This window comes from Lindgomyces ingoldianus (genome assembly GCF_010093535.1).
Source record: "Lindgomyces ingoldianus strain ATCC 200398 unplaced genomic scaffold BDR25scaffold_8, whole genome shotgun sequence".
Lineage (NCBI taxonomy): Eukaryota > Fungi > Ascomycota > Dothideomycetes > Pleosporales > Lindgomycetaceae > Lindgomyces > Lindgomyces ingoldianus.
Window position 1 is genome coordinate 965,629 of NW_022985169.1, and position 20,296 is coordinate 985,924.

The window sequence follows — 20,296 nt, forward strand, 5'->3', positions numbered from 1 at the left end:
TGCCACAAGGTCAAAGCTCAAGCTCCCCACCAAGACCTTCTCGACGCGCCAACCCATTCCCACGCCTGCTGGCTTTACCTAACCATGATATCTCTCCCAGGTCTCCACCTCTCCAACCCTACTCCTGAACCCCCTAGTACCGCCGAGAGCATTGTAACTCGCACTCAAGACCTCCTCGCCTGCTCCGAGTACCGATTCGAAGTCCCTTTCACGCGCACTTTGACCATCAGGCTGCTCACTGGGACCGCGGAGTTCTTCGGCACCGAGCTCGCCCCATCGTCCACCTATACATTCACTGGCACTAAGGGCGCCGTCTACACATGGCGTGGCTGCAAACTTGAGATTGGGGGCTTGGCCGAGAGCGAGTACACGAGCGAAGAGACACAGATGATGAGCTATGCGAACGCGCATTTCGCCCTCGAGAAGCTGCGCGAGAGGAGCGTACAAACGGGCGAACTGGGGCCGCGGATTCTAGTAGTCGGGCCTGAGAATGCAGGGAAGACGAGCGTGGTCAAGATCCTCACATCCTATGCTGTGAAGGCTGGACGACAGCCCGTGGTCGTTAACCTGGACCCCCGTCAAGGCATGCTGAGTGTACCCGGCTCCGTTACTGCGGCCGCTTTCTCGTCAATTATTGACATTGAGGATAGCTGGGGGAGTAGTCCCATTTCAGGGCCGAGCCCGGTTCCGGTGAAGATGCCGCTGGTATATCATTACGGCATTGCAAATCCGGACGAGGGCAGCCTCTTCAGGCCTTTGGTGACGAGGATGGCCCTTGCCGTCACGAGCAGGCTAGAGGACGATAAACCCTCGAGGCAGGCTGGTTTTATTATTGACACTTCGGGGGCCATCAGTCACGGGAAGGGCGGTGTTTACGAGAACATAGACCATATAATATCTGAGTTTTCGGGTGCGTGTGATGTCCTTGTCCTGCCCCATTGCCGTCATATACCGCTTCAAGCCGGCAAACACTTGCTGATTTATTCACAGTCAATGTCCTCTTCGTCCTCGGCTCAGAACGTCTCTACAGCGACTTGGCCCGCAAGTACTCGAATCGACCAACCGAAGAAGCCGTCTCTGTCGTGCGCCTCGACAAATCGGGCGGGTGTGTGGACCGAGATGAGGCCTATATGAAGCAGCTTCGACAGGCCCAGATACGAGCCTACTTCTTCGGACACGGCGAGAACACTCTTGGGCCTCATAGCCACATGGCAGACTATGATGAGCTAAACATCTTCCGGATCGTCGATGGTACGTAATCACTTCACCTAAAGTTTATATACTTAGCATTATAGCTGCCTCTGATGCGAATTCGTCCTTCCGACCGGGTAACGATGATGATGACGTCTACGGCTCTACGAACAACATCTACACGAAGGCGACTCCCTCACCGATGATTCAGAATTCCCTTTTAGCTGTCACGACAGCCGCTGCAACCGACTCGCAGGAAGTCATCCGGGATTCGAGTGTTAGGGGCTATATCTATGTTGCAGATGTTGACGATGTGAAAAAGAAGGTGAGGTTATTGTCTCCTCAACCGGGCCAGACGCCATCGAATGCTATCATACTGGGTTCATTTCCAGAGGATGTTCCCGGTCTAGTGAGCTAAGGGAATAGAGCATGAGCCACCCTGGCCTGGTGGATAGTAGGTTATGAAAAGTTCGCTCAAAGTTTACTTAGTGTGGGAGTAGGTTGCAAGCTAGACAAAGCCATTCACATTAGCGGGTATCTAGCTATGTAGATCCATGTTGCGTTCAAATAGAATGCATATCTACCAAATGTTCGACATCGAACCAGACCTTCAAGCCTTAGCAAGATCTACCTTGACTTGATCTAGGAGATCCTTCAATATCTTCTCGGCGCTTCTTATGCCTTGAAGCGCGTTCTCGTCCGGTCCTTTTCCAGGATGCCATGTTGCATGAGCAAAGTCAATCATCTTGACAGCTGCAAGCTTCGGAAGATCTTTCTCTTCGTCGTCTTCGTCCGTCGGTTCTTTGGCCGCTGCGGCCAGGGTCTCCTTGGTTTTCGCATATTCTTCCAAATCACCCTCATATACAAGGAGTATACTCGCCGAGTACATCCTGCTCTCTTTGCTCTCGAAGGCTTTCTGAATATCTGCGACTTCCTTCGAGAAGTAGGTAAGAACCTCTTCAGCTCTTTCCAAACCGGCTTTTGATCTAGACTGTGGGAGCACGTAGGCAACAAACCCCTCCATAACATCCTCTGCGTTGAACTTGCGGCCATACATCTTGTTGTACACCCACGTCCCGCTCTGATCAATCTTGTCTACAAATTCTTTAAGAGTCTCATCGACCTCAGGCACCGGCTCCCCCTTGTAGGTGCGCATACCGGCAATCCGAAATCCCAGCGACCCACTCGTCGTCTTAGCGGAGACCTCATCCAGCCGAGCCCGCTTCTCTAGCTTCGCTGCCTCGTCCCATAGCTGAGCCCCAAGCTTCAGATCCAGAACATTGGGCTTCTTAAACCCGTGCGTAATATTCTCTAGCACGATATGCACCTCAGTCTCTAGTTTCCTGCCATGGAGACGCTCAAGGCCATTAGCAGTCTGGATCATGCCGGACTCTGCGTCTCCTGTGACAACCTTCTGGTCCGCCCCAAGCGAAAGCGTGCCCATGTAGGTCGGGAGGTGCGGGGCTAAGTCGGGGTGAGATGCGGTGACGGATTCGTAGAAGTCGATTTCGGCTTGCGTGCATGGCTTCACCACCACGGAGCCGGATGCGTCGGATAGGACGCCGTCACTAGGAAACAACGTCAGCCCAAAGTACTGTATCTTATCACTTAACGTGGAACACGACAGGGAGTGGACTAGGGATAGAATTCTGCATCCCTCTAACTCTCTCCCCTTCTTCTAGCAAGAAATTTAACAGAGAGGCTCCGCCCTAATCATGTTCCACGTTATGTGGTAATTTGCTGCACAATGTAGTGGAAGCTGAACGGGGTGCACGTACTGGCCGGCAGCGGCGTGGCCGAAGGCCTGGAGGCTGGAGGGGTCGAAGGCTTTCTTTGCCATTGCGTGGTATGAGTAAGTGACTGTGCGTGTGTCTGTGTGTGTGTCTGTGGGTGGGTAGATTCGAGTGAAGGTGGATGGTGGAACGGTATTAGTAGTGTAGAATTGAGGGAGCAGTGGGTGTGGCGTGTAGGGCTGAGACATTGCCCCACGCGCTTGGACGACCGTGCTCTGTGAATGAGAGCGAGTCAAGTTTACTTCCACTGTTAAGCTTCATGACTCGTGGTAAATGCTTAGTAGTAAACGGTGGACCTTCACCTCACCAGGTACAACTGCTCATCTTGTGAATCACGTGGGAACGCGTCTTATTGACACTTAAGAGAATTGAATGATCATGCTTCTTGCTTGTGAACTTAATCAATACAGGTCACGCTGGTTGTACCTTTTTTATGTGTTTGGTCACACCAGAAGCCTCTACAAACAATGCTGACCGCAGACTCCAACTTTTACATCCCCCACGAATGCTTGAACCAACCCCATTTCTGAACTTGCACCTTCGTCCAATCTCCCAAGAGCCATCGATTAGATATGTTTTAAGAAGATCCCAGAATCTACTTCATCCGTAATTACCTCACCTTTACCTATTCTCTCCCTTGACTCTTTCAACTAACCTTGTTTGCTTCTGCGACTCACCCAACCGGCCGTCCACTGACTGATCATATCGGAATAGACCACCAAACTTAACATGTCCGAACCAACCAGTGCGCCAGGAGCTCTCCCTAGCGAGGACGCCACCTCAGTCCCCATTCAAAGCTGCCCCCAAGTGAACGATAGCAGTACACTAAACAAGGTGAACCAAACGGTTAATGGCGAGCATCCCGATGGACCCAAGATTCGCCAACAGGTTCGTTCTCAGATAAGTATCATGGCACAGCCCGACACACTTTGCTAACGGCCCAATAGGTCGAATTCTATTTCTCCGACGAGAACCTTCCAATGGATCTCCACTTGCTCCATTGCTGCGGCGGCCGCAAAAACATTCCCGTCTCCTTGAACCGCATCCGCGGCTTCAGGAAGATGCGTAGGTTTAAGGATAAAGCCTTAATCGTAGAAGCTCTCCGCAAGAGTGCTTTCCTAAACGTCAGTCCTGACGGTAAAGAGGTTTCACGCAAAGTTCCCTTGTCTGGCCCTTGTCTCCTCGACGAAGTCAATAGTGATAGTGAGATTTCTCATGACCCCCGAACCCAGAAACCAATCCAACATCCAATTCCTCTGCTTCCGCAAAAGAAGAAGGAGTATCCATGCGGCAAGAGCAAGAACATGATGAAGGCGACAGGATTTGAAGATATGTATGCCGAAGCCCCTCTCACACCAGCCGAAGCTGAGGAGGAGATGGCAATGTACGATCCCGACAAGCCCTTCGTTGAACGCATTGAGATTGCCATCCAGCGCTTCAAGCAGAAACGTCGCATGCATGAGATGTATTCTAAGATTTTCAATAAATGGATGCGCTTTGGTGGTGTTGAAAGCTCTCCGCGAATGTTTGGCGGGCTCTCCAAGCAGGATATGGCTGAGATGGATGCTGAACAAATCGCCAAAGCGCTAGCAATTCACCACGTTCCTTGGGACCGAGAGGATCCGAAGCATTGGATCGTGGACTTTGAGGGGGTGGGAAAGGCGTTCCTGTGAGTTTTCCTAGTTCCACCTAGCCTACTACCGTTTCACTAGCTCCCTATTCTAGTACTACAGAGGTGCGGTTGGTTGGGCAGGCCTGCGGTGTTGGGAAGTTTCTAAAATTGGCCCACTCATGCTAACGTTCACCTAGCTCATCCTACTACCCACTGCACTATGGTTACGACCCCAACCAGATTAAGACCGCTTGCCAGGTTTTGAGATCTTTCTATAACTACTTACTCTTCCACCAAGTCTGTGACGAGTACAAAGACAGCCTCCTCTTTGCTCGAGCGGTCTGTGATCAGGCCGATGTAGAGCTCGTGAAATCCAACCTATTTGGTCTCGCCCTCCCTGGCGCATTCAATATTGCCGCAAGCACAGTCTTCGGAGGTACTCATGCTGGCCAATGCATCGTGGGCCAGCACTGGGCCGAGGAGGCAACCGAAGGCTGGGCCGGTGACAAGAATCTTGGTATGAAAGCAGAGGAGGCTAGAGTGACATTCAAGACAGCCGTTGCCATTCTCGGCACCGATGAGCAATACGCCATCATCGAAGCACAAGGAAGCAAAGAAGGTCTCAACACCATCAAGGTCGAGAAGTTTGAGGATGTAGACCTTGAAGTCGTTGCCATCAAATTCTCACCCAAGGAAGTTCAGGAAATGTACACGATTCAGAACGAGGCCTGGAAACAGAAACTTCAACTTCAACCCCTCGGCAAGCTCATATGCAGGTCTTGGAACAAGGAGGACTTCGACCAGTGGGATCTCCCCAAGGAAAAGTATCCAAAAGGCAAGATATTAAAGGAAGATGAAGGCAAGATATATGAGTTCTGGGTCGAAGACGAGGTACTGGTGGAGTGTTTCAAGGGTGCAAAAATCGAGGCAAAGGTGTTGACGCTCAGCTGCGGTTTGACTATAATCGATTCAGTGAGCGTCATTCATCCTAGCTTCTACAACTGGTTAGCAAATGAACTGTGGATGGAGAGGCACCCTCGCGAGTTCAAGCTCTCAAAGAAAGGGTTAGTAGGCTTGGACGACGAAGATGTGATAGAGGTCAATGGAGAAACGAAACAGGGAGAGGAGATTATAAATCAGGGAGACATCATCTGATTTTTCGGCGGAAGGGTATGGCGAGATGACATGAGAGGTACTTTATTCGGTATTCAGAGTCCTCACCATGGCCCCTGACGATGCGAGAGTCGGCAAACCAGCTGGAGAGGTCGCCGATATTTCTAGGCGATAGCAAAGGCTCGACGTCTTAACACCTCCCAAGGAGCAATGAGGCGCAATTTGGTTAGATAGAACCTAAACCGTGAGCAAATAGGGAATGGTGAGTTTTAAGCTAATTGCATTTTTACAGGTACCTCCGTGGCATGCCATTCCAAGTAGCAATGACGTGAGCGGGGTCTAAAGCGGGGCAACCTAACCATGTAGGTAGCTGGAAATATTTCCGCAGCTCTCAGAAATCTGCACCTATTTATAATCAAAAATTTCTTCACTTACATTCCATGTTCCTTTCTCTTTTCTTTCTCTCTTCTCCTTATGTTAACAGTCTCCCGCTTCCTAAGTTCAGCTACTCGATTCTCTTCTACGCCTTCCATTACGTCAACGAGACTAGCTTTCATACACAGGGCTCTAGCTCTGAGGTATTCAGGAATACGAACAATGGTGTCTCTTCCAAAAACCATGAAGGCCGTGTGGATTGAAGAAACAGGCGGAACAGACGTTCTACAGTATAAGACTGACATTCCCGTTCCGGAGCCTAAGGAGGGAGAGGTGCTTGTTAAAAACGAGTTCATTGGGATCAACTATATTGACACGTACTACTCCTCCTAACCCCACTTTTGAGTACCAAGTGTAGTCGTTTAACACCTTGATACTGAGGCTTGCCATCTAGCTACTTCCGCTCAGGCATCTACCCAGTACCCAAGTTCCCGTACATCCTAGGCCGCGAAGGGAGCGGGACGATTGCTGCAGTCGGGCCCAACGTCCCCTCGGATCTCACGCCCAACAAACGTGTCGTTTACATGGGCCAACACGCCTACGCTGAGTATACGCCGGTCACGGCCAACTATACTATTCCGATTCCCGACGAGATTAGCACCAAGGATGCCGCTGCTGCGATTCTTCAAGCTCTGACTGCAATTACCCTGATTCGGGAAGCGCATCCTGTGAAAAAAGGGGAATGGGTGCTTGTTACAGCGGCTGCGGGTGGCGTTGGACTGTTGTTATGTCAGTTGCTAAAAGCCGTCGGGGCGCGGACGATTGCAACTGCGAGTACTCCAGAGAAGCGGGAGTTAGCCAAGCAGAATGGAGCCGAAGTACTACTCGCCTACCATGAAGAAGATAGAGATAAGTTCGTCGAGGAAGTGTTGCAGGCGACGGGAGGAGAGGGCGTGGCTGCTGTCTTCGATTCAGTGGGCAAGGTTACGTTTGATGCGTGTTTGAAGTGCGTGAAGAGGAAGGGAAGTATGGTGAGCTTTGGGAACGCGAGTGGAGCTGTAGAACCATTCTCTATTGCGTATGTACCTCCTTAAGAGGGAATCCAGGGCGGCATGGCTTGCTGACTAGGAACAACAGCCGACTCTCCCAGAAGAACGCAAAGTTGCTCCGTCCAGCGCTCATCGCTTACATCACCACGAGGGATGAGCTACAAATGTATGCCACCGAGCTATGGGACTTTATTGACAAGAAGAAGTTGAACGTGCGGATCCATGAGGTGTATCCCTTGAAGGACGTTGTAAGGGCTACTCAGGTGCGATGCAGTCTGGATCATGCTCCGTTGGATGTTCGCTGACAGTGTGCAGGATATCGAAGGCAGGAAGACGACGGGCAAGCTGCTACTCCAGCCGTAGGTAGGAAATACTTAAGAAGGAATATCTATTCCATTGTCCGTCGAAACCGAACTTTAGTCTTGATCCGGGAGTCTCCCACATCTTTCTCATCCTTACTTGAAATATGATAGACGTGTTCCCATGTGGTCGGTATGGTCCGGCGGGCCGCTTCACAGTATGCTCTTGTATATTGTGTGGAGTTGTTATTGAGACCTAGGAGGTCCTTGCCCTCGCAGTGGCACTTCTCTGATGATAATTCCTCGTGAATCTTTCACTTACAGTCGGTTTTAACGAGGCGTTTACCGTAATACCATTAAGCTAAGGTAAATAAAATGGACTCAGTGGATTTTACAAGTCTCAAGAGGTGAGATGGTGAAAACTCGTGGCAAGATGTGAAAACATGGTCCACTAGGGGACAGGAAGGCACAGGTGACAGATCACATGTCAAATACCTCCATACTCAAGGAAGAGGATTCCGGTATCTCTCCATTTTGAACCGCTAGCACGTGACACACTCTAACTACCCACTTGTCCACCTGAGCATCCCGGATGAAGGAAACCGTATGTAATACCCACCAGGACAAGCTAGAGCCGAGTACTTGGACAACAGGCGTCAAATCCTGGGATCAGTCGACCGTTTAAATACCAGGTCCTGATTCATTAACATCTCCAATGCCATTGGCGCAATTTCCTTGGATCCACGGATGGTGTAGTAATTCCCCGTTACCCCGGAAAGTCGATCATATCTCGCAGCCCATTTGCATCAACACTACTCGAGTGTGGAGTTCAAAAGAGTTGGGCTGCGGGGAGGTTAAATATGTAATATGTAGATGGGACAAAGTCTGTCGACGAGCTTCTAGGCAATTCGAAAGAGGATACACATCGATAGAACCGAGATTAGGTATCACAAAAGACGTATTGCGGCCCGAGCCTTTTGAAATGCATTCAATAAGAGTTCAGAGAAATATCGCGGTGCGGAGAGAGAAAAAAGAATGTAGAAAGAAGGCTTGATACGATTTGTCAAATCCACAGTGCGGGGAGAATAGCACCTCACAATAAAAACCTAGAAGGAAAAGTAAGATGCTTGTTGCAAGCCACATTCCCCAAATCTCTCTTTTAACCCTTTCAGGAATCGGGAGATTTCGTTTCGAAACGCCAACATTCCCTAACCGCCACTTGGTGCACTTTTCTGCTCCCACCAGTCCTTTTATCAAATCCCCCTTGCTAGCATGTCTGAAGATTCTCTAGCGCAAATCCCACAAAGACTCCCCGTGCTACGTAATTCTCACCAAGCTACTTCATTCGCGGGAAAGATCCTACAAAAAGGTGCTGTCTTCTTGGCGATGTCTCTTGTGTAATGTGGCGTTTGTATTCCGCTTGCTTGTCTCCCTATTCTATTCACTATCGCGAACGCCAACCCGCCAAGTTTCAAAACCACCCGATGGTAAAATTGCCAGGCCTCCGTGGAAGCATTAAGCTCGGAGCTTGAGGGCGTACAATCGCCATGCCGGAATCCTGATGCTGTTCTCCGATTCTCCATCAAACGCCGTAATTTCTGGTACATCGCCAAGTCTTTCGTTATATCGCCTCATCAACAAGCATGTTTTAGTGTTTGAGGGATTGAAGGAGCTCAAATTGGTGGACTGATAACAGTCCACTTGATCCTGGTATGAGAGAACAGTGTGAACTAGGATGCACGAGATTCCCCTCCCACGAGCTATAAAAGCAACGAAATCTGCGTGGCCAACTCACCACACTTCGATATTTAACTTACTTACTCAGCATTCGTCACTCATCGGCCACCATCATGGTCACCTTCTCCTCCCTCTTCCTCGCCTGTTCAGCCATTGCGGGAGCCTTTGCTGCCCCAAGCCAGGCTCTCGATAATCGATCTCCTAGCGACCTTCTTAACACCCGCGCCGGAACTCCAAGTTCCACTGGCACGCACAATGGGTACTACTATTCTTTCTGGACGGACGGCGGTGCGACGGTGACGTATACGAATGGCGCTGGAGGCTCGTATAGCGTCAATTGGGGTACAGGCGGGAATTTTGTGGGTGGGAAGGGGTGGAATCCTGGGAGTGCGAGGTAAGTGTATTAACCGGCTTCTCAAAAAAAAATATTGTGGTGTCATTTCCGTGCGGAAGGGCTTTGGATTGATGTTGATGTCGATGTTGACGTTGGCGTGCTGAACCAGAACCATAAACTACTCCGGAACCTATACACCCAATGGTAACTCCTATCTCGCTGTATACGGCTGGACCACCAATCCTTTAGTCGAATACTACATTGTCGAGAACTACGGTACCTACAACCCATCATCTGGGGGTTCTAAAAAGGGAACTGTTAGTAGTGATGGCGGGACCTACGACATTGTCTTCAGCACTCGGACTAACGCCCCGTCTATCGAGGGGACTAAGACCTTTCAGCAGTACTGGTCAGTCCGACAGTCGAAGCGTACTGGCGGTAGTGTCAACACTAAGACGCATTTTGATGCTTGGGCTAAAGCGGGAATGAAGCTGGGGACTCACAATTATCAGATCGTTGCTACGGAGGGTTACTTTAGTAGTGGGTCAGCTTCTATCACCGTGTCTTAAGATTTGAGACTTTAGGTGGAATGCTACTGGTTTTGTAGATAGACCTATGGTATTTCGCAATTTGCTTTAGTTCCTGTTAGTGAGTGATCTTGTTAGTACTACAAACTGTGTTCTTCATCTTGAATGGATGGCACTTGTTATCTGCTACTCTGAACACTGTAAGCTTCCGACGGTGAGATGAGAGGGGTTCTTTACGCAAATGCCTCGTCGTTCTCTCCCACGCCACACCCATAAACGCACCACACATTTCACAGACAGGTAACTCTTAGGTCAACGAGAAAAATGGCATTACCCGTCTCCAGCAACGAAGCTAAGCCGAGCCGAGCTCTATGCAAATCACATAGGAGAAATCATCATCTGCTAGCACTGTATGTACAATCCATTCTTGTGCTTTCCCATCATCTTCAATGCTGGTCTCTCCTTCCTTCTTCCAACGGCTTCGTTCTCGTCCTTTACTGGTTCTTTTTTGGCTCAGTAGGATCAGCCAGAATACCCTCTGCTTCTAATCTCCTCCGCGCCTCCTCGAGTGCCCAGGTCTGAATGCTGCATGAAAAGGTCAGCCCACATCCACACTCACACCATGAAACTTCGTCAGTGATCCGCCCCTACGACACGTTCCAAATCTTGTCGGCAATAGAGAGTCTGTTTAAACATACCTAGTATCAGGCTTGAAAGTATAAGCAATTATGGCGAGCGCAAAGCCTCCATAGACGCCCCAATACGTAAGCGTCTCCCAGCCTTCCTTCTGGTATTTCTCCCCCGGTTTGACGCCAAACAGCCATCCGGTGGGCGGGTCGTACTTTGACTCGTGACTTCCTGAAGCGGCCTTTTTGGCCTGTGATGAGGAGAAAGTCCGTGTGCGGATTACAAGCGGGAAGTAGAGGGTTGGGCGGGCGAGGGTGGTGGTGCGCGCCGCTGAGCGTAGGGATGCGAGAGGAGGCATTGGGCGTCGTGCGTATTCAGAGGTTGCGAGGTGAGCGGAGATATTTTCGCGGGTAGGTTTACTGCGGAGGGTGCAGTTGAAACGGGAGGTGTTGTCAGTGGTTTCAATGGTTGCGGGAGTGGTTGCGGTGAGGTTGGGATGTCTTGGCGATGTCGGATCCTGAAGCGGGTTAGCGGATCAATTCGGGAATACTCGTAAGGTAACTTCATGGCTTTTAATCAACCCTGGAATAGATCGCACTGACTCGTTTCTTGTCTTCATGGTGCCTTGTGATTGTGCACGCTAAAGGCCATTGAAAGCCAGAAAGCGGCAGCCTGCTTTATTACAAGATGGAAGTCCTAGTATGGAATGCGACACTTCAATCAGCGCTAACAATGCGAAAGGCCTTCAAGCCTATTATGTGCTGTTCAAAATATACTAAATATGATGCTCAAATTTACTGACTTGAACGATAAATTCGAGTTGTGCACGCTACCCAAGATTCTGTCTAGAAAGATATCAAGTGATCAAGACGAACTTCAAATAAATCATGCTGGTACGGGAACTCGCTCTTCTTTCTCGTCCTCCTTGGCACCATGGGGGTTTGACTGTTCCTTCAAAAATGACAGACCAGAGAAACTCAGACATGTTTGCTCAACGTCCTCCTCCGTCTTCTCTACGGGTTCCTTCTCCTGCATCTCTCTCTCCGCCTCCTTTAACCCTTGTTCCTCTGGCTTCTCCTTCTCTACTCTCTTTGAAGCTTCTTTTGCCAACCTCTCTTTTTCCACTTGCTCCAGCTCCGCAATTCTGGCTGCCGTCTTCGCCGCTTCTTCTTGCTCCCGTTTCTCCTTCTCCGCCTCCTCGAGAGCTGCAAACTCCTCATCGACTTCCGTCTCGTCGATTGGCTTTCCAGGCTCATTGATGATGTTCGAGATGTCGTCTGCAGTGGCCATTTCTTCCTGTAGGGCTTCAACAACCCCTGACACGCCCTCTGCACCCCCGACCTTCTGGTTGAGCCCTTTGAGTGCCACAGCGCTAGACTTCATTGCCTCGACAACCTCAACGTGGTCCGCTGCCTGTTGCAACTGCAAGAAGACACCCTCGAGCTGATGCGCAATGTCCATACGTTGGGTGAGCACAGATTCCACTGTCTTCTTCGAACGGAGCGAGGCTTTGGCACGGATCATCTGTTTGGACTTCACGGCTTCTCGTGCAGCCACATCGTTCTTGGCAACCTCCTCTGATAGAGAGGCAATCTGCGCTCTGATCTTTTTGAGCGTGTCTCGCAAATTCGCGATGGCGATGTCTTCCTGTGAAATCGGTTCCGGCGCCGCAGCATTGGTCGACTTGAACTTTATCGTCTGACCATCATAGGATATTGCCCGTCTATCTCGACTCAAAAATGTGAGGAGTATGCTTAGATCGTTCTGGGTCAGGGAAGCCGTCGGATCTAGCACGTCGGCGAATTGGCGTTGGAACTCTGATCTCGACATGATGAGGTCGACGGAGAACTTGTGCGAGGATATCTGTTGAAGAATCTTGTCGGCAGCAATCTGTAGCCCTAGATTAGAGAAGCGCGCGTAGATTTACAGAGAGTATGTACTTCGACATTCGTCAAGACAACAAAGTTCCCAACGTCCAGTTTATCGCCGAAACCCGGTTGCCCAAGGACTCCCAGCTGCCGTAAACCCCACTGGAACATAACCCATGGAGAAGGTACCCACGATGAATTGTAGATACTCGTCTGTGCGTGGTTGAAATCCTTTAGCGGAATCATCTCCTTCTTTGTCACAGCATCGTGCTACACCAACTGGTTAGCAAAGTATCACGAAAGTCCCTAGATATATAGCATACAAACACAGCTTTTAAGCACATTGGTTTTCCAAACTCCCTATGTTGTAACGCTCGTGCCAGCTCTTCGCCCGTCCTGATGTTCAATAGATCGCGGCCATTTCCCTGCGCCGGAATCGCGCCCGTGCGCGCAGCATTTGCAAGCGCTCTCTTCCACGCATTGATATTTGCGTGGTATCCGTCCGCATTCGTCTCAAGCTGGGTATGGAAGTCAGAGTACAGGGAGGCGAGCCTGCCGCGACTGTGAACGAGTATTAGCTTATTGGAAGCAATTGTCTGGTCGTATTTCAGTTAACCTTCTAAAAGCTTCCTCATGGGTCAGTATAAAGTCGAGCAGAGGGTCCATGTTCAGTCCTTCTGGAGTTTTCGCAGGGACAAATTGATAACGGGTTCTGGGACATGATGGGTAAACACCGGACCGAGCGCCTATGGTCTTTCGGAAGCTCGGACCACCGTCGTCATCGGTTCGTTTCCTTTTCGACATTTTTAACCAAGCACGAAATCTCGCAACATGAGTTGGCGAAACACGGGCAGTTATAAGCTAGGGGAGTTTAAAAGCGAGGCGAGAGTTTGGAATTGCCCGCTAAAAGACTCGTCGTGAATGGGATGAAACACGTGTTTGGCCAAATAAGGGGATGGGTAGTTGTGTCTAATCAATCACAAGAGTTGCTTTCACTGTCACAAGTTTAGGGGCTCCAGGACCGTTCTTGTTCGAAATGGGGATGGTTTGGCGTGACATGCACTCCTAGAATACTCCACCATAAATTCGAATGTGATGGGGTATTACGTGAAACCAGATCCCAGCGTTGCAATCCAACTACATCGTTCTCATTATTTCCTCACGATCTTGATCCCGCTATCTTTCTTCTCCATGAACTTCTTCATCTCCTCTAGATCTTCCATATCCTCGTCATCGTTAGGTCTTGCGCGATTTCCGGCGTCGTTTGGAACCTTGGTTTCCACGGCGCCTTGGGCATCACCGACTGCAGTATCTGACACAGGTCCAACCTCCTGCTCCCACGCTTTCCTCTCCTCTTCGTCCATTCCTTCTCTCCGGTCTAGCCACCGCTCCTGCACATCGCGAGCATCCATAGTAATGGCGTCCTGCTGCATCGCAACCTGCCAAACGGTGTCATTGGCCCCTTCAACCCCGCCAAATGCATAACCGCCAGCGCGATCAATCGCGCGAAGGAGGATCATCATACTCCTTTTATCCTCCACGGCAAGTGTTTCGAACCCAACAAGAGCGTAGTCTTGGACTAGGTCTACTATAGCTTCGTTCAGAGCGGAGAACTTGGACGTAGGAGGGTTGTTGTCTACGTCGGAGCCCGTCGTCGCTAAGTCGGCAGGCTGCGGCCCTGGTATACCAGAGGTCTGTTCTTTATCCAAGAATGGGAGCAAATATGAGAGGTCTTGTACTTCGGTGTAAAAATCCAGGTTGAAGGGCAGGTTAGGGTAGTTTCTCAGATTGTCGATCTTGGTCAGAACGTTAAGGTGTGGAAGATCCATCTGTAACATGCTCCGTAGGGCAAGCAGTAATGATGATATGTACAGCGAGGGTCGGCTTAGCACGATAGAGTCGGTAAGATGCAATACTACTAGCTGGGTTGAGTCAGCAGGTGTCTGCCATAGTGAAGGGCGGGAGAGTACTCTATACCCCAATTTTTGAAGGCGGAAGAATATGTTACGTAGAGAAGAATGATGTGTGAAGAGCTCAACCTGGCCTGGGCAGTCGAAGAGAATGTAGTCGTCTAGGAAACATTTCAGCGGATGTTCTTTACAACTAGACGTATGTGTTGCGGACCTCCGAGAGCCTTCAACCGCTCCTCTAGCCACTCGAAATTGTGTTCTAGTTCTTCAAGCGCATACAGTACACCACCATTTGGACCTAAATCCTCCTGCTCCATTATCTCGTCAATGGTGACCAAATCTCGTACATCCAGTGCGACGGGATATGACGTGCGGTCGTTTGCAGGATCGAGGTTCACGACAGAGCATTTGCGACCGATGGCGGACATGAACTGATGCATGCCGTCGCAGTACGTCGACTTGCCCGAGCCTGGGGGCCCTATAACAAGCTGTGCAAAAGGCATTATGACAATGAAGAAGTAAGAGTGAAGCCCGAGGGACAACAAGGGAGAACTTGAGAGCTTCGGAGGGGTGGCGGCACGGAGAAACTATTGCCCGAGTGATTAGCTTGCGACAGAGGTACCAGCTCCCTTGAGACCCCAGTCCCAACATAATATTCCCGAATATTTCCGCCATGAGCAGTACGTTGTGTCTTACTCCAGCAAGTTGTAACTTAGACGCACCCGAAGCTTACCATGACAGGCCAATTCGAGCTCGCCCAGAACCCGACCGAACACATTTCCGCGGTGAAGTTTGCGCCCGACTCATCAACACGGCTACTCGTCTCCTCCTGGGACCGAAACGTCTATTTGTATGACACACATGCAGAACCCGGCGGCAAGCTGCTTCAGAAGTTCCAGCATCGCGCGCCGGTTCTCGACATATGCTTCGGCCGAGACGACAACGAAGCCTTTAGTTGCGGAGTGGACTGGGATGTACGGAGGTGAGCTTTGAGCCCTCCCAATTTACAACAGTACAGTTTTCTGATCCTGCAGACTCGACCTGAATACCGGCGAGCAGACAGTGCTCTCCTCTCACCAGCAAGGCGTGCGCAATGTCATCTTCTCCTCCAAACACAACCTCCTTGTCTCAGGTTCTTGGGACTGCACCCTGCATGTCCACGACCTCTCCTCCGACAACTGGGCCACCATCCAACTTCCCTCTAAATGCTTTTCCCTCTCTGTATCCCCGTCGAAGCTCGTTGTAGCCATGTCCACCCGTATGCTCCACATTTACCAACTCTCGGACCTGGCCCAGGCAGTGGCTCAGTCGAATGCCCCAGCACCGAACATAGTCCAGGTCAACCCCTGGCAGCAAAGGGAGAGCTCTATGAAGTACATGACGCGCGCCGTAGCCTGTATGCCCAACGATGCCGGCTACGCTAGCTCTTCGATCGAAGGCCGTGTCGCCGTGGAATGGTTCGACCCGAGCGAGGCATCCCAATCCCGCAAATACGCCTTCAAATGCCATCGGCAGACGGTGGACGGGCAGGATATTGTATACCCCGTGCATGCGCTTGCATTCCACCCTGTTCATGGAACGTTTGCTTCGGGAGGTGGCGATGGAGTAGTTGCGCTGTGGGATGGTGTACATAAGAGGAGGATCAGGCAATATCAGAAATTCCCGGCTTCTATCGGGTGCATGGACTTCAGTGGGGACGGTAAGTATCTCGCCGTTGGCGTGAGCCCTGGCTTTGAGGATGGAATGGATGACATGCCTGATGGAGTAGTCAAGGTCTTCATCCGCGAGCTTGGTGAGACGGAAGCGATGGGTAAGGGCGCCAGCAAGAAGTAAATGGCTCGGAACAGGGTACGGCGTCAGGCGTCTAAAGACATCCTGCACGGATTTGATCACTGAGACGCATCCTTTGATGGGAACTCATTGCAGAGGCAAACCAATTGATTCCTTCTGCAATTCACGCTTCAGCAACTTATGCTGAACGGGATCCGCTCGGTGGTAAACTAAGCTTTTGTCGCATCTGAACTAATTCCTATACTATCCTCTCATATCCTAGCTACCCTCTCTGATCCTCTCCCGACGCATTTCACAATCCTCTGAAGTCTTAATTCTCATTCTCCATAATCCCAAACTTCTCAGCATTCTCATCCAAATTCCTCTCCATCCACTACCACGCTGCCTCCCACTACGGAAATAATTCAGGCAACCCCGGATTGAGCGGCCTCTGGTGGGCAACGCGTGCCGCTAAAGTAGGAGCCCTGTCTTGGTCCGAAGGTTGGACTGATGGAGCTTCGCTGGTCGGTAACTGGGAAGGCATCGACCCCGGTTTCCAAAGTCCGTTTCCCTGTTGCGTTTCCTGTTCCTGCTTCTGCTTTTGTCTCGCCTTACAACGCCGGTTCGCAAGAAGAAGCTCGGGGCGGACCACCCCTCCACGCTGACCAGCATGGCCAATCTTGCTTTCACATGGAAGGGACAAGGCCGGGAAGCAGAAGCTTTAGATATCATAAAGGAGTGTGTACACCAATGCCGCCGCGTTTTAGGTGCCGATCATCCCTATTACTTCTCTTCCTTAAACATGCTGGCTGATTGAGGGGATGAACAGGAGCTAGGGTCCGACTGAGATTGTCAAAAGTGTCTAGATTAGTTAGGGGATTAACTCTTGCAGTAAGGGGAGATATCCGTGAAGCATAGTAAAGCCTTATGAGCTGCATTGAATAGCCTGTCTGTGACCCTTGGCTAATATTTTATGTCTGGTTTGGGTTCCGCAAACTTTTTTGGCATAACAGGGGGTTTACTGTAGAAGTTACGATTAGCGTGGCAACCTACGGTACAAAAGAGAGATTTGGGTAGCAAATAACTAGCACACAGTTCGCCAGCGTGGCAATGTGTATGGGCGTGGAAGAGCGCCACGACTGGCAGGGAGGATGGCCGACCCGCTTAGGCTCTAGAATTATGAGCTAGCAAATTCTATAGATGTTCTGAGAGAATCGACTAGAGGTATATCAAAGGTTGAATCGCAAGGCGTGATTGTTCTGCACTAACTAGCGTGGACTAGTAAGCGCTTCAATTGCAGGTACCGGCTTGTGTGGCAATTTTCATGAATTCGCGCGCCACAGCAGACTCAAGGCTGATAGTAATATCCCAGTATCGTAGGAAGACTCCAAGGCTTAAACAAACCCCTCTTATAAGTATTGTGAGTAACAAGAGCTTGATAGTGATGCTGTAGTAAAGGAACTTTGCTACACTACAAAGCAAGGCTCTCTGTAAACTAGGCGCCAAGGCAATGATGCAAACGTAATATTTAGGCAGGCAGGGTCTTAAATATTTAGGAGTAGCTATAGCATACGACCTATATAGAATTATAGTAAATATCAACGTGTGCACAGATTTTAAGTTGCTTGAAATGGGGTGCCGCTCGTGTTTCTCCGGACGGTGTCTCTCGGCACGTAGGGAGGGCTGATAATATGACTGTTAGGGTAGGATGTTTTGGGAGTATTGTTTAGGACCTTCTCTGTATGCCTATATGGCGTCATCAAAGCTATTATCTTCATTGAACAGATGTTATATCAATCCCTTGGACTGTGAAGCAATACGAGTCCAGCAATTTTACGCCAAAGCCCCTCTCAATCACCTCAAGGGGTTTTTGACAAAGACTTCTCTTTCCGTAGTATCTGTCAGCTACTCACTTCCGCCATCGCTACTCTCTTCGTCAATCTCCACAAGAACTTGGTCTTCCGTTCTCCTCTTCACAGCTTTCACGATATCTACAGTAGACCCGCCGACCTCTATACTGCCTTCTACCATCTTGGCCCTCTCAATAATCTTCTTCGCTCGCCTAATAACCTCCTCTTCGAGCTTTTTGATCGTGCCAGACACTCTCACAACCTTGACTACAACAGGTGTATCAACCGGCCCGGGCAACTTTGTCATGAAAGTGAGAGCCGCCCATACCATTTGGTAATGAGCGCGTGGGCACTTGACTATGGCGGTTGAAGTTGCGTTGGAGAGATAGCTCACTATGAGCCGTGAACACTGCAGTCTTTTCTACCCGCAAGGGAGGGATTACCTTTCAAGCCCGTCGAGACCATACCAACACCACAGTCTCCAAAGAGCTCTGTCACGCCGTTCTGAATGGCTTTCCGCAATGTGCCTGGGTAGAATCCGTCGGGAGTAGGTTGGTGGAGCTGGAGGAGCTCAGGTAGGCCATCCTTGGGTTTGAGATTCGTCGGGGGTTGGGGGTATAGAAAGCTGACGAGGAGGTAACGGTGCTTTACTCGAACCATTTCGGCCTTGACTACAATTATTGGCGGAAATGCTCCTTTGTAGCCTAACCACACCCGTGCCCTTAGCCTATGGTAGTCGTTATACTATTGGAATCCATGGGGTATCCTATGTGAGACTGGTGTAGGTGAAAGGGTTGAGGGAAAGCTCAGAGCTCACCAGCCCTGCGCCAATCGCAAAGGCGGGCCCTGCATGAGCCAATCCAAACCAGGATTAGCCTGATCCTGACGCAAAGTGACGTGCACCCGAAACGCAGCTCTCCATTTCAACTCTCTCTCCACACCATACGACCATCACCTGTGCTACTGTTCCACGTCTCGCTAATCGTAGCTACGAACCCTTCCATCTTCGCTACAGTACGCAATACCCATAGGCACCACTAGAAGGCACTACTAGAGGGCACGCCTCCCGACTATCCCGATAACTGTAGCTATGGCCTCCTCATCCAGTGCGACGCCGCTGCTCTAGTACGCCCTCTTTCATTACCTGTTTATCTACTATCTGCTCACCTACTCCTCCAGCGCATGCATAGCTCACAACACTACCATACTCACCGAACATACGAGTTCGGCCAGCAGCGCCACATCCTCCCTCACCTCCGTCATCCTCCCAAAGATCAACCATGACAGCCACCAAATGCTGACCTACAAACTCAAGGACTACTTTGTCCACTACATTGCCTCCGCTCCCTCTGACTACCCGCCCTCACAGACCAGCGCCGGCGGCCTCACGTTCCTGACCATTGCCGAACAGAGTCTCGGCCGCCGCATTCCCTTCGGCTTCCTCGTAAACACGCAGAAGAAATTCCTCCAAGAATTTGACCCCTCCCAGACCGACTTTTCCGCATTGCCCAGCTATGGCTGCGCGAGCTTCAACTCTTCGCTGAAGAAGTTGATGGTCGAGCAAGGCGCTACACAGGCCGGACAGCAGGACGCTTTGCGCACTGCCCAGCACGAAATCGATGGCGTGCGGGAGATCATGACGGAGAATATTGAGCGTGTCTTGGAGCGTGGAGAGCGCATTGATTTGCTGGTAGATAAAACTGATCGCTTGGGAGTTAATGCGCGGGATTTCCGCGTCCGGAGTCGCGGCTTGAGGAGGAGGATGTGGTGGAAGAACATTAAGTTGATGGTGCTACTGGTACTCGTGGTCATATTTTTGATATATCTCTTTGTTGGTTTCGGATGTGGGCTTCCTGGTAAGTTGACTACGGGCTGAAGATACCGGTTTTAGCGCCATGTACTAACAATGATATAGGCTGGCACCGCTGCCTCCGGAGATGAACGCGGCCTGTCAACACTTGAATTTCTTTGCTTTGTACACATACGAATGAGCATGCACCACTATGGCGTCCGGCGTATCTCTACCATACCCGCCTAACAAAAATAAAGTCCCAACCTCCATGCTGCCGCAGTCCCCCGCAGACACAGCGTATGATTCCAGGAAAAATGAAATAGCTTCCCCCAGCCTTGAAAATGCAATAATTACGTATTCATACAATATGCTAGACCTATATGCCGCCAAATAATAACTCCCGTCTAATGCTTTTTGATCTCTACAAGACTATGTGATAAACTCTAGAA

General features: G+C 50.3%; 13 protein-coding genes across 13 annotated transcripts; 7 read left to right on the forward strand and 6 right to left on the reverse strand.

The window, feature by feature from the left end:
* Positions 1-62: 62 nt before the first annotated feature.
* Positions 63-1,785, forward strand: BDR25DRAFT_332595 (mRNA cleavage and polyadenylation factor IA/II complex). Its single transcript, XM_033692765.1, has 3 exons — positions 63-910; positions 991-1,251; positions 1,296-1,785. The coding sequence occupies exons 1-3, from the start codon at positions 85-87 to the stop codon at positions 1,607-1,609; spliced, it is 1,401 nt and encodes a 466-aa protein (XP_033550652.1). The 5' UTR covers positions 63-84; the 3' UTR covers positions 1,610-1,785.
* On the reverse strand, positions 1,717-3,149 carry BDR25DRAFT_281800 (SAICAR synthase-like protein). The gene is made up of 2 exons (XM_033687920.1): positions 2,970-3,149; positions 1,717-2,759 (listed from the first exon to the last, which is right to left on the reverse strand). Exons 1-2 carry the CDS (start codon positions 3,029-3,031, stop codon positions 1,802-1,804), a joined length of 1,020 nt encoding a protein of 339 aa, XP_033550653.1. The 5' UTR covers positions 3,032-3,149; the 3' UTR covers positions 1,717-1,801.
* Positions 3,150-3,611: 462 nt separating this feature from the next.
* Positions 3,612-5,751, forward strand: BDR25DRAFT_281803 (uncharacterized protein; the record flags this gene model as incomplete). Its single annotated transcript, XM_033687921.1, has 3 exons — positions 3,612-3,872; positions 3,932-4,653; positions 4,794-5,751. The coding sequence occupies exons 1-3, from the start codon at positions 3,714-3,716 to the stop codon at positions 5,749-5,751; spliced, it is 1,839 nt and encodes a 612-aa protein (XP_033550654.1). The 5' UTR covers positions 3,612-3,713.
* Positions 5,752-6,306: 555 nt separating this feature from the next.
* Positions 6,307-7,818, forward strand: BDR25DRAFT_281806 (NAD(P)-binding protein; the record flags this gene model as incomplete). Its single annotated transcript, XM_033687922.1, has 4 exons — positions 6,307-6,461; positions 6,539-7,162; positions 7,222-7,396; positions 7,449-7,818. The coding sequence occupies 4 exons, from the start codon at positions 6,307-6,309 to the stop codon at positions 7,494-7,496; spliced, it is 1,002 nt and encodes a 333-aa protein (XP_033550655.1). The 3' UTR covers positions 7,497-7,818.
* On the reverse strand, positions 7,522-9,260 carry BDR25DRAFT_352295 (uncharacterized protein; the record flags this gene model as incomplete). The annotated part of the gene is made up of 14 exons (XM_033694998.1): positions 7,522-7,721; positions 7,751-7,793; positions 7,828-7,883; positions 7,928-7,974; positions 8,004-8,095; positions 8,122-8,221; positions 8,249-8,275; positions 8,313-8,331; positions 8,391-8,538; positions 8,597-8,699; positions 8,765-9,062; positions 9,120-9,162; positions 9,206-9,222; positions 9,254-9,260. 14 exons carry the CDS (start codon positions 9,258-9,260, stop codon positions 7,522-7,524), a joined length of 1,200 nt encoding a protein of 399 aa, XP_033550656.1.
* On the forward strand, positions 9,227-10,072 carry BDR25DRAFT_386711 (endo-1,4-beta-xylanase I precursor; the record flags this gene model as incomplete). The annotated part of the gene is made up of 2 exons (XM_033698021.1): positions 9,227-9,563; positions 9,673-10,072. Exons 1-2 carry the CDS (start codon positions 9,283-9,285, stop codon positions 10,070-10,072), a joined length of 681 nt encoding a protein of 226 aa, XP_033550657.1. The 5' UTR covers positions 9,227-9,282.
* Positions 10,073-10,341: 269 nt separating this feature from the next.
* Positions 10,342-11,134, reverse strand: BDR25DRAFT_256718 (uncharacterized protein). The gene is made up of 2 exons (XM_033686425.1): positions 10,729-11,134; positions 10,342-10,615 (listed from the first exon to the last, which is right to left on the reverse strand). Exons 1-2 carry the CDS (start codon positions 11,013-11,015, stop codon positions 10,525-10,527), a joined length of 378 nt encoding a protein of 125 aa, XP_033550658.1. The 5' UTR covers positions 11,016-11,134; the 3' UTR covers positions 10,342-10,524.
* Positions 11,135-11,481: 347 nt separating this feature from the next.
* Positions 11,482-13,225, reverse strand: BDR25DRAFT_256721 (SNF7 family protein). Its single transcript, XM_033686426.1, has 4 exons — positions 13,142-13,225; positions 12,849-13,086; positions 12,598-12,795; positions 11,482-12,547 (listed from the first exon to the last, which is right to left on the reverse strand). Exons 1-4 carry the CDS (start codon positions 13,189-13,191, stop codon positions 11,543-11,545), a joined length of 1,491 nt encoding a protein of 496 aa, XP_033550659.1. The 5' UTR covers positions 13,192-13,225; the 3' UTR covers positions 11,482-11,542.
* A 425-nt stretch (positions 13,226-13,650) lies between these two features.
* On the reverse strand, positions 13,651-14,951 carry BDR25DRAFT_256723 (uncharacterized protein). The gene is made up of 3 exons (XM_033686427.1): positions 14,650-14,951; positions 14,496-14,596; positions 13,651-14,447 (listed from the first exon to the last, which is right to left on the reverse strand). Exons 1-3 carry the CDS (start codon positions 14,936-14,938, stop codon positions 13,677-13,679), a joined length of 1,161 nt encoding a protein of 386 aa, XP_033550660.1. The 5' UTR covers positions 14,939-14,951; the 3' UTR covers positions 13,651-13,676.
* A 141-nt stretch (positions 14,952-15,092) lies between these two features.
* Positions 15,093-16,448, forward strand: BDR25DRAFT_301923 (mitotic checkpoint protein-like protein BUB3). The gene is made up of 3 exons (XM_033689684.1): positions 15,093-15,115; positions 15,177-15,417; positions 15,470-16,448. The coding sequence occupies exons 1-3, from the start codon at positions 15,109-15,111 to the stop codon at positions 16,266-16,268; spliced, it is 1,047 nt and encodes a 348-aa protein (XP_033550661.1). The 5' UTR covers positions 15,093-15,108; the 3' UTR covers positions 16,269-16,448.
* A 382-nt stretch (positions 16,449-16,830) lies between these two features.
* On the forward strand, positions 16,831-17,022 carry BDR25DRAFT_217410 (uncharacterized protein; the record flags this gene model as incomplete). Its single annotated transcript, XM_033684908.1, has 1 exon — positions 16,831-17,022. A coding segment is annotated over one exon (192 nt), but the record flags the coding sequence as incomplete, so codon positions are not given.
* Positions 17,023-17,963: 941 nt separating this feature from the next.
* On the reverse strand, positions 17,964-18,841 carry BDR25DRAFT_341083 (uncharacterized protein). Its single transcript, XM_033693575.1, has 2 exons — positions 18,499-18,841; positions 17,964-18,448 (listed from the first exon to the last, which is right to left on the reverse strand). The coding sequence occupies exons 1-2, from the start codon at positions 18,713-18,715 to the stop codon at positions 18,111-18,113; spliced, it is 555 nt and encodes a 184-aa protein (XP_033550663.1). The 5' UTR covers positions 18,716-18,841; the 3' UTR covers positions 17,964-18,110.
* A 152-nt stretch (positions 18,842-18,993) lies between these two features.
* Positions 18,994-20,203, forward strand: BDR25DRAFT_281822 (vesicle-associated membrane protein-like protein). The gene is made up of 3 exons (XM_033687923.1): positions 18,994-19,180; positions 19,235-19,911; positions 19,971-20,203. The coding sequence occupies exons 1-3, from the start codon at positions 19,146-19,148 to the stop codon at positions 19,994-19,996; spliced, it is 738 nt and encodes a 245-aa protein (XP_033550664.1). The 5' UTR covers positions 18,994-19,145; the 3' UTR covers positions 19,997-20,203.
* The last annotated feature ends 93 nt before the right edge of the window (positions 20,204-20,296 follow it).